This window comes from Cydia splendana, unplaced genomic scaffold (genome assembly GCF_910591565.1).
Source record: "Cydia splendana unplaced genomic scaffold, ilCydSple1.2 scaffold_154_ctg1, whole genome shotgun sequence".
NCBI lineage: Eukaryota > Metazoa > Arthropoda > Insecta > Lepidoptera > Tortricidae > Cydia > Cydia splendana.
The window spans coordinates 25637-35904 of record NW_026946869.1 but is presented as its reverse complement, the minus strand read 5'-3'; the positions used below and the strand labels follow the sequence as shown (position 1 = coordinate 35904).

At 38.7% G+C, this 10268-nt stretch overlaps 1 protein-coding gene across 1 annotated transcript; it reads left to right on the top strand.

Moving 5' to 3' along the window:
* Nucleotides 1-1792: 1792 nt before the first annotated feature.
* Nucleotides 1793-2317, top strand: LOC134805542 (uncharacterized). The gene has a single exon (XM_063778822.1). The coding sequence runs from the start codon at nt 1793-1795 to the stop codon at nt 2315-2317; it is 525 nt and encodes a 174-aa protein (XP_063634892.1).
* Nucleotides 2318-10268: the final 7951 nt, after the last annotated feature.

Genomic DNA, 10268 nt, shown 5'->3' with positions numbered 1-10268 from the left:
AACAACAAACAAATTTAACAACACACCATATGTAACATTGATGGAAAACCACAAAGTTCCTAACTCTATTTTCCTAATGCCATTGGAGGAATATGAGGTTCTAAATCTTATCACCTCGTTAAATAAAACTAATGCTGAGGGTATGATGGAATTGCAACAAAGGTAATAAAAAAATGTAAACTTCAAATTGTCTCAGTACTAACGTATTTAATAAATTTTTCATTGCTTTCTGGTACATTTCCTGATAATTTAAAGAAGTCAATCGTAAAGCCATTGTATAAAAAAGGTAATAGAAACGACATTAAAAATTACCGACCTATCATACTTGTACCTATCTTTTCAAAGATTTTAGAGAAAGCTATGTACAAAAGACTGATAAACTTTCTTAACAAATTTAATGTTATAACAAACGATCAATATGGCTTCCAAAAACATAAGTCTACCACACTTGCAGCTTTTAATCTGGTTCGTGAGATTGTAACTAATTGTAATGATAAGGTACCAACCACAGCTTTATTCTTTGATATGTCAAAGGCGTTTGACTTTGTATCACATAACTTACTTCTAAAAAAACTGGAACATTACGGCATTAGAGGGCTGGCTTTAAATTGGATAAGATCTTACTTAGAAGATAGAACGCAATGTGTAGAAATAAAAAGAGTAAACAATAGGAACGTAACAGAAGTATTTACTTCTGATTATTCTACTAATAAATATGGAGTGCCCCAGGGAAGCATCCTTGGGCCTCTGCTATTTCTATTATATGTTAACGACCTTCCTGACATCACACATCATAAATGTATTTTATTCGCCGATGACATTTCAATTATAGTATCAAGTAATCAATCAGAAACTCAAGCAAATCACGAATTTGACATAAATAGTGCAATAGAATGTGTAGTAAAGTGGCTTGAAGGAAACAATCTCCAAGTTAATTTGGAAAAAACAACGTATTTACGTTTTAATCAATCTAGTCAATCTATAATTATAAGCTACAATGGACATTTATTACAAGAACGTGACATAGTAAAATTTTTAGGAATACATTTAGATAATAAGCTAAACTGGAATGGACATATTGAGACTGTATGCGCAAGACTGAATAGATTTGTTTTTGTCCTTAATAGATTGCGTAGAACATCTGATCACAGAACTGCCATGGCTGCCTATTACGGATATGTCGAATCAATTCTCAGATATGGACTCACGGTCTGGGGTAATGGGATAGATATTATAAGAGTACTGCGATCCCAAAAAAAATGTATTCGTGCAATCTGTGGTATTAGCCCTCTCGAGTCATGTAGGCCGATGTTTCTCAAGCTTAAAGTCCTGCCATTTCCTTGCCTGTATGTTTTTGAAGTAGCCAAATTTGTTAAACAACACCCTGAATTATTTATTACAGCTAGTGACATATACCCTAGAAATACTAGAAATGGTGAACGACTTGTAGTTGGAATGCAAAAAAAAACTGCTATTTTTAACAAAAACTGCCCTGCTATGTGTGTAGAAATATTTAATAAGTTGCCACCTGACATTAAATGCTTGCCAATGAATAAATTTAAGAAAACCCTACATGAGTGGCTGTTAAATAAAATGTTTTATTCACTTCACGATTATTTCAATGATATATTGTAGTACATAATGTATATAATGTAATAAATACTTAGCTTAAGAAATACAACAAGTATTTGCATGCTGTTTGTGGACGGTTGAATTAGGAGGAACTTTATGTATATATAACAACTGTAATCTGACCCTATTCACGCAAATAAATAATTTATGATTTATGATTATGATTCATAACAAGTGGCTCGATGTTTTACCCACCGTACTACTGGGACTGCGAGCGGCTACTAGAAGCGACACAGGCGTCAGCGCAGCACAATTAATGTACGGCTGTAGCATAAGGTTGCCAGGAGACTTTTTCGACGTATCTAATACTGCCACCGACCAAGCGATGGACTACGGCTATGTTGACAACCTACGACGAACGATCAGCCAGTACAAAGCAGCGGAGTATTCACGTAAAAATACAAACGTTTTTGTGCACAAAGACCTACGAACGTGCCAAAACGTATTCCTACGCATCGATACGGGACACAAAGCGCTTAAACCGCCATACGAGGGCCCTTATCCTGTTTTAAGCCGAGACGGCAAAGTATTTAAACTACAGCTGCCCGGCCGACAAGTAAATGTGTCCATAGATCGCCTGAAACCTGCCTTCGTAATTAACGACGACTTATCAGAAGGAGCTGATCCAGAACCGAAGACTAGTCGCTCAAGAAGGATAAGGAAACCCGTGGTACGCTTCGCTTGAGGGGGAGCACTGTGGCCGCATAAACATCTACACGCGAGTGACGTTTTAAGTTTTGGGTAAACCGAAATCTGCTCGTTCCCAAATACCGTTTCATATATTATTGCATTTATTTAATATGTTTTGTCTCTTTCTACAATAATCATAATTTTAGTATAGGGTAAACCTAAATTGCATAATTCCTAACTACCCATTTAGTTATACCAATATTTTGTCTCTGTCTCTCTCATGTAACTGTTTGTTATTTTTAGCGTAAGGTAAACCTAAATAGCGATAATTTAAACTACCCTTTTCCAGCGCAGTAACATTCTATCTCTTTCTTTCTTATGTGTCTACTATGTTCGTCTCATGCCTGCAAACTTGTATAAAAGGAAGACGATTTTCTAAATAAAGATTCATTACATCCCTGAAACTGCTTTCATTCACAAGCCACAGAAGCTCTCACCTCAACACACCCATAACACTATAAAGTAGATTAAGATAAGGGCTCGCAAAGTGCGCGCGACCAGCGCGATCACTCCGCCCCGCGGCGTGCTCGCGGAGACCGCTCTCGAGAATGTTTTTAAGAAAGATCAAATGCTCGGACCTGTGGGTGTCGTCGCATGACAAGTCGAGCGACTTCTACTTGTGCGCGTGGCAGCGGGGCGCGTCGCCGTGGCCGCTGCTATGGGTGCGGGCGGCGCTGGCGGCGGCGGGCGCGGCGGTGCTGGCGTGGTCGCTGGCGGGCGGCGGCGGCGCCAGCCCGCGCTGGCTCATCTACCTCACCAACTGGGGGCTGCTGCTGGTGGAGGCCGCGGCGCTTGCCGGCCTGCTCGTGTCCTGCCGCGCCGTCTGCAGGAGACCCCCAGGTGATTCTATATATTGCGAGGATAATAGATTATTAAGGTGTTTGACATGCGCATATCATTTACCGTCTTGCGTGAACGTGTGACTGAGTTGAGCTAAGTGATATGAAAAATGTGTTTTCTCCACCCTCGTTTATCTTTATTTAATTTCACGGCATGTAAATTAAGTAATTTGTTAACCTTTATCAAGAAAATACTGACGCCACAAAACGCAGTTAAAATGCCATAATTTGTAATCATCATCTGCAATTCCATTTCACCTAGTGTCGGTTTCCGAGAGAAAGAGAGACTATCTGACGATGAATGGCATTGTTGCCTTTTGTTAAACTAAACACTAAACCGCTGATTACCTGCGCTGTGCGAAATGAAATACAATAACATCAAAAGATTCTAAACAGATAACGTCTTTACCGCTTGAAGGATAGAGTTAAATTACAATAGCAAGTACTCGATATACTTAGAACCTTTTAGAAATTAAACATGAATCATATCATATAAGCAAACACCTGGGGTAACCACGGCTCTAAATTCCAAAAAGTCCTATAGGTATCGAGTACCTGCTATTGTAATTCTAACTCTATTCTTTAAGTAAACCGCTAATTACGTGTGCAAAATTAAAAGCAATAACAACAAAAGATTCCATACACTCATACAGAATCTTGTGTTGTTATTGCTTTTAATTTTGCAGATAACAATGCCATTCATCGGCAGGTAATCTCTCAAGGGGATTCCGACATTTTAAAACCGTACGACTATACCTACCTACCAAAAATTTCCTATGTAGTTAATAGTTAGTTTTGCTGGGCATTTACCGCAAATCGACAACCTTTGTGCCTATTTTGCGTGAAAAACGAGGTGGCGATATAGAGCGGTCGGCAACCAGCGGTGCGGCCCGCGAGCCTCCCTGGCTGTCGGCAACCAGCGGCCCGCGAGCCTCCCTGGCTATTTTGTATGTAATATTAACAAACGACAATGTCTGATAAAGTCATAGATATTAAAAAAGTGCGGCCCGCGTCAACTTCGGTAACTACTATTTGGCCCTATGGCTGCTAAAAGGTTGCCGACCGCTGGTCTAGATCCAGAAAAGTCGGCCAAGTTACTGTTTATTAAATATAACGTTCTAATAATAAATATAACATTCTTGCTCCAATACTTATCGTTCCGTTTTTTTTTTAATAAAAATATACTAAAAATGTAATATTTGACGTTTTCTAAGTAAAGCCTGACCATTAATATATGATCATGCGCCATGTTGCGGAATTTCATTGGAACTAATTTCTAACACTGGCAATAATTTTAATGATAGGTTGTCACTGTTGTCAGTGTCATTGTGGCGGTTTACTTGAATAATACTTAAGTGTTAAATATTAAATAATAAATGACAAAAAATGGCCGAAACTATACATAATATAATAATAAACTGCTGGAAAAGAACCGTTCGGGAAATTAAACTATTTCGCTACGAAACATTTCCAAATTAACATCAGAGCTGACAGGTAAACAAATCAAAATGTCATTATAGTCTGGTTATTACGACTTGGTTATTGTAGTGTTATGTTATACATAAGCGAGGAAATACTGGACATACTTAAGTACAAGTAACAAATATGTGTTTGAAAAATATTTACTATGGGCAAAGATATACATGTCGGAACCTGACACCAGAAAGACGAATTGCAGCGTTATAGTTCATTATTTTAGACGCCTGTATAAAATCGATTAACAATGTTGAGCTACGTATTATTTGGTTGTAACAAAATAAATAAAGTTGTGTAGAGAGTAACTCCGTCTATTGGCGCATTGTTGAAATAAAGTTGCGTAGAGAGTAACGCCATCTATTGGCATGTTGTTGAACTGAGATGACAGGTAGAAGACTTTGGAACGTCGAGAGGTTTCTCTCGAGTGAGCGTAGGCACGAGTTGGCATTTTTGTCGGTATGTTGGTAGACTGGTCGAGCAGGTTTGCCAACTTGACTTTGAGGCGGGAGCAGAGAGGCTCCGCCGCTGGTAGTTCTTCTTGATCGGACCGCGCTAGAGATCGGACGTACTCGTTAGCCAACCTCGTGCCTAACTCGCTACGTTCCTGAGGGTTTATACCTGAGGGATTATTCTGATAGCTTATAGAATCCCGCGTTCTTTAACCATTTAGCTGTTTTATTTCAAGTGTTATTTTGATTTCTTATGTTTCATTAGAAGCTTACTTTTGTGAAATAAAGAAATGATGTGTTATGTGTTGTTTTAACTTGTTTTGAATTGGTAGCAAGTTAAAACAACACATTATTTATTATTATTATTATTTATTTAATAAAATACAAGATATTCTTAAAGATAGGCATAGCCCCGCAAAACTCATCAGTGAGTTTGACTGCGGGGTCATCAGTCTCTAGTTATTAACTTAATTTGTATGTACTTAATGTTTAAATTATTACAATATATTATTATGGTAGTGTTTTTTAACATAGTTTTAAATTTAGGCTTATTATTTTCACGTCTTATGGCTTCAGGCAAACTATTAAGTAAGTATGGAATTCTTTTCCTAAGGGTTCTATCCCCGTAGTAATTATTAATTCTAGGAACGGATAGTTTACCTGAAGTCACAGCCTTTGTGATGTATGTATGTTTAACTGGTGTTAAGGAATCAGCTGAGTTAGGCTCTTGGTAACTATGGTTATTGACCGCAAGTAAGTATTTATGTTTTAAACTGACCGGTAAAATATTGCAAATTTTGAAAAGAAGTCTGTAGTTACCTTTACATTTGAGTTTAGTTTTATGGCTGACAAGTAATTTTAAAAATCTAATCTGCATATTCTCTAATTTATCGATATTGGTCTTAGTTGTGAGCCCATAGCTGTCAAGAGCATAACTCAGTATTGAATCTACAAGTGACACATATAAACATTTAAGAGTGCTAATAGGAACTTTGAATTTTAAGTGAAAGAACTTACCTAACACATCATTTCTTTATTTCACAAAAGTAAGCTTCTAATGAAACATAAGAAATCAAAATAACACTTGAAATAAAACACTTAGCTAAATGGTTAAAGAACGCGGGATTCTATAAGCTATCAGAATAATCCCTCAGGTATAAACCCTCAGGAACGTAGCGAGTTAGGCACGAGGTTGGCTAACGAGTACGTCCGATCTCTAGCGCGGTCCGATCAAGAAGAACTACCAGCGGCGGAGCCTCTCTGCTCCCGCCTCAAAGTCAAGTTGGCAAACCTGCTCGACCAGTCTACCAACATACCGACAAAAATGCCAACTCGTGCCTACACTCACTCGAGAGAAACCTCTCGACGTTCCAAAGCCTTCTACCTGTCATCTCAGTTCAACAACATGCCAATAGATGGCGTTACTCTCTACGCAACTTTATTTCAACAATGCGCCAATAGACGGAGTTACTCTCTACACAACTTTATTTATTTTGTTACAACCAAATAATACGTAGCTCAACATTGTTAATCGATTTTATACAGGCGTCTAAAATAATGAACTATAACGCTGCAATTCGTCTTTCTGGTGTCAGGTTCCGACATGTATATCTTTGCCCATAGTAAATATTTTTCAAACACATATTTGTTACTGTACTTAAGTATTTCCAGTATTTCCTCGCTTATGTATAACATAACACTACAATAACCAAGTCGTAATAACCAGACTATAATGACATTTTGATTTGTTTACCTGTCAGCTCTGATGTTAATTTGGAAATATTTCGTAGCGAAATAGTTTAATTTCCCGAACGGTTCTTTTCCAGCAGTTTATTATTATATTATGTATAGTTTCGGCCATTTTTTGTCATTTATTATTTAATATTCAACACTTAAGTATTATTCAAGTAAACCGCCACAATGACACTGACAACAGTGACAACCTATCATTAAAATTATTGCCAGTGTTAGAAATTAGTTCCAATGAAATTCCGCAACATGGCGCATGATCATATATTAATGGTCAGGCTTTAAAACGGAATGCCTAAGTAAAATATTCCATGACAACGGTGTTGACATTAGTGATCCAAAAGACTCGAGCCCTGTTAGCTCTTTTTTTAGGGCTCGCCTCATTTCTTGACGTCTAAAAGGCTAAAAGCCTATTTTACTAATGAAATAAAACAGGCTTTTAGCCTTTTAGGCGTCAAGTAATGAGGCGAGCCCTAAAAAAAGGCTCACAGGGCTCGAGTCTTTTGGATCACTAGTTGACATAGTCCTCCTTCTGGAAACACACACCGTTGATCGCTGATGATGCCCAACTCGCTAAACGAGGTAAAATACCGAGATTTGATTTGGTAGCGGCATTATACCATAAACAATATATAGAACTTCGACATACCGCCGGTCTTCTCTTACTGCCCTGATCAACGTGATTTCAAATAACTTCGATGGCAAAAACATTGCCACCACGACTATTCAAATCGGCGAAACTCGGATATGCAACATATATAAGCCTCCACGTAGCTGCTGACCTACTCCACCCCTTCCTTACTTGGAACATCCATCCCTTTACATTTGACAGTCGAATAGCCACCATACCAGCTGGGGATATAGGAAATCTGACGCCAACGAGGAGGCGATAATGGACTGGGCAGATAGGAACAACACTGTTTTTTAGTCGTTTCTAACAAAGGCAAAGGAACGTTCAAATTACCTCGATGGAGAAGTGACCACAACCCGGACCTAGTCTTCACAACAAGAGCAATAGACGGTACCCCAGTGGCCGCCGAGCTGTACATGCTAGCGGATTTTCCACACTCTCAACACTGCCTAGTATTAGTTGTCAAAGGTCTGAAAATACCGATGGTTGAGTCGTATCCTGCCTATCACCACGTGACACAAAAAGACAGCTTGGAAATGGAACAAAATAGCCTGGAAAAGGACCTGGATCTATTAGATGACTATTTCTCTCGGTGGCGTTTACGCCCCAGCACTTTCAAGATCGAGGTGTTTTACTTTACCAGTGCAACAAACTATCCAACAAGGAGCTGAGAGGAAAATTCAGGGGCAATCTTCTCCGACACAACTTCCTACCTAAATATTTCCGAAGCATCCTGGATTGAAGCCTTAACTTCAAGTTGCACCTAAGCAGTATATCTGTAAAACTGGGCAAATAGATATAACGTTGGAGACTAAAAACTTGTTCATTTATACAATTTATGCGTATAATGGATTGTTTTTTTTTTTTGCTCTTCTAAATAATTAAACCATGTATATAAAACTGTAAAATCGAAAAACTCGAAAAAGCCGGTTTTATCAATGTGAAAACCCGGTTTTTTCAATTGGCTGTAAACCCGGTTTTTCCGGTTTTTTCGTATTCGGTGAAACCGGGTTTGTGACGCCTACCTGCGGCGTTTCCGTCTATGCCGTGAGGGGGGTGCAATGGGGTCGCGAGCAGGTCACCACGACCACGACACCCCCCGAGCACCTATTACCAATCCTTTTTTTTTTATTTTTTTGTCGCAGGGGAAATGCGTTTATGCATTCACCCCCGGGCTGGGGACGCCCATTGGGGGTGATATGTGGGACTCGCTCCTCCCGTAACTCCCTCTGCTAGTCAGAGGGAGGGGAGAAGAATACCCACTAAAACCCCTGCGGCGTTTCCGTCTATGCCGTTAGGGGGGGTGCAATGGGGTCGCGAGCATGTCACCACGACACCCCCCCGTCCTATTACCAATCCTGCACTAAGTAGAAGTTTTCTGTTTGAACCAATGTTTGACTGGTAGAGAATGCCTTAAGGCATTAAGTCCGCCATTTGTACATTTATTTTATCGTGCAATAAAGTTTAAATAAATAAAAAAGTAATTTAGATAACTATTAATAATCGTGATTTTACAAATTCAAAATGTTTCTCTGCCTCTTTGAACATGATGTGGTCTCTGGTCGGGACCTTATGTTATACTTAGCCAAGAAATGAGGCCACGATGAGAAGAAGGCCTTGAACCAAAAGTGCGCCATCAATTTTCGAGTGGCAGATATACTATATATAGGTAACTGATATCAGTTATCAGGGCGGAAAACTTGTAGCATTATATATTTCTATTAGAATAGTTTAGATAAGCTATATATGTATCTTAGTAACGATAGACAGATAAGGAATTTCAAAATGATTGTAGGGCTGCAGGCTGGGCAATTCTATCACAAGCAGGCGTGGCTCACTCAGCGATTTCGTCGCGTGGCAACAAGTAGGTAGCTACAAGTACATCCGTCCCACACCAATTTTGGTGGTTAGCCATAAGCCGCGCGTGGCGCTTGCTTGCTTGCTTGTATTTCTTAAGGTATTTAATAAAATTTAAACAAACCATATGGTATTTTAATAGGCAAGAATATTGAAGTCAATTTACCACGATGTGATAAACTTACCGAAGTTTTACTACGTAATATTAATACTTACACAACGTAACAATGAAGCTGCTAAAATTGTGCTATTTTGCTAATTAGTATATCTCTGGATGATTTGATTTATCAATAGTAATTTAGTTTTTGCTATTACATAGTGAAAATCCTAAAAATTAAACGACATTTTAGGGTAGTAGCAGGCCTCCGTCACACGCTCAAGGCCACGCGCTATATGCCTACCGCTCGGCGTATCGTCGACGATACAACCGACAGAGGGCCGCCGAACGCCCGCCTGAACGCTCGCACCGCACGTTTCCCGCGCTTACGCTTCGAAATGCCGAAACCACGTAATTATTGTGCAGTAAATGGGTGTAAAAGTCAAAAAATAAAGGAAAAAGCCTATAATAAAGATTCATCTTTTTATGGCGGGCTAAAGGTCCCACCTGAAACGTTTAAGAATTATATTGAAGGGTTAGAAAAAGTATTTTTAAATAATTTTGACGACGTAATAATTAATCGGCCTGGTAGCACCGTATTACAACTTTAAAAACCGTTGATTTTCCGTTGCTTTGCTCCTGAGTATTTATTAAAATTATTTACGCAATTTAGGATATTTACAACTATAAAATTTAATAACAGAGAATTCCGAGAAGGGAAAAAAATATAAATCATTATATAAAACTAAAACATATTTGATTGAGTAAGTAATAAAAAATATGGTTGATCCGCAACATTCGTTCTATTACAATAATCATCATAGGTAGATGCCTACAACCCTAGCGCA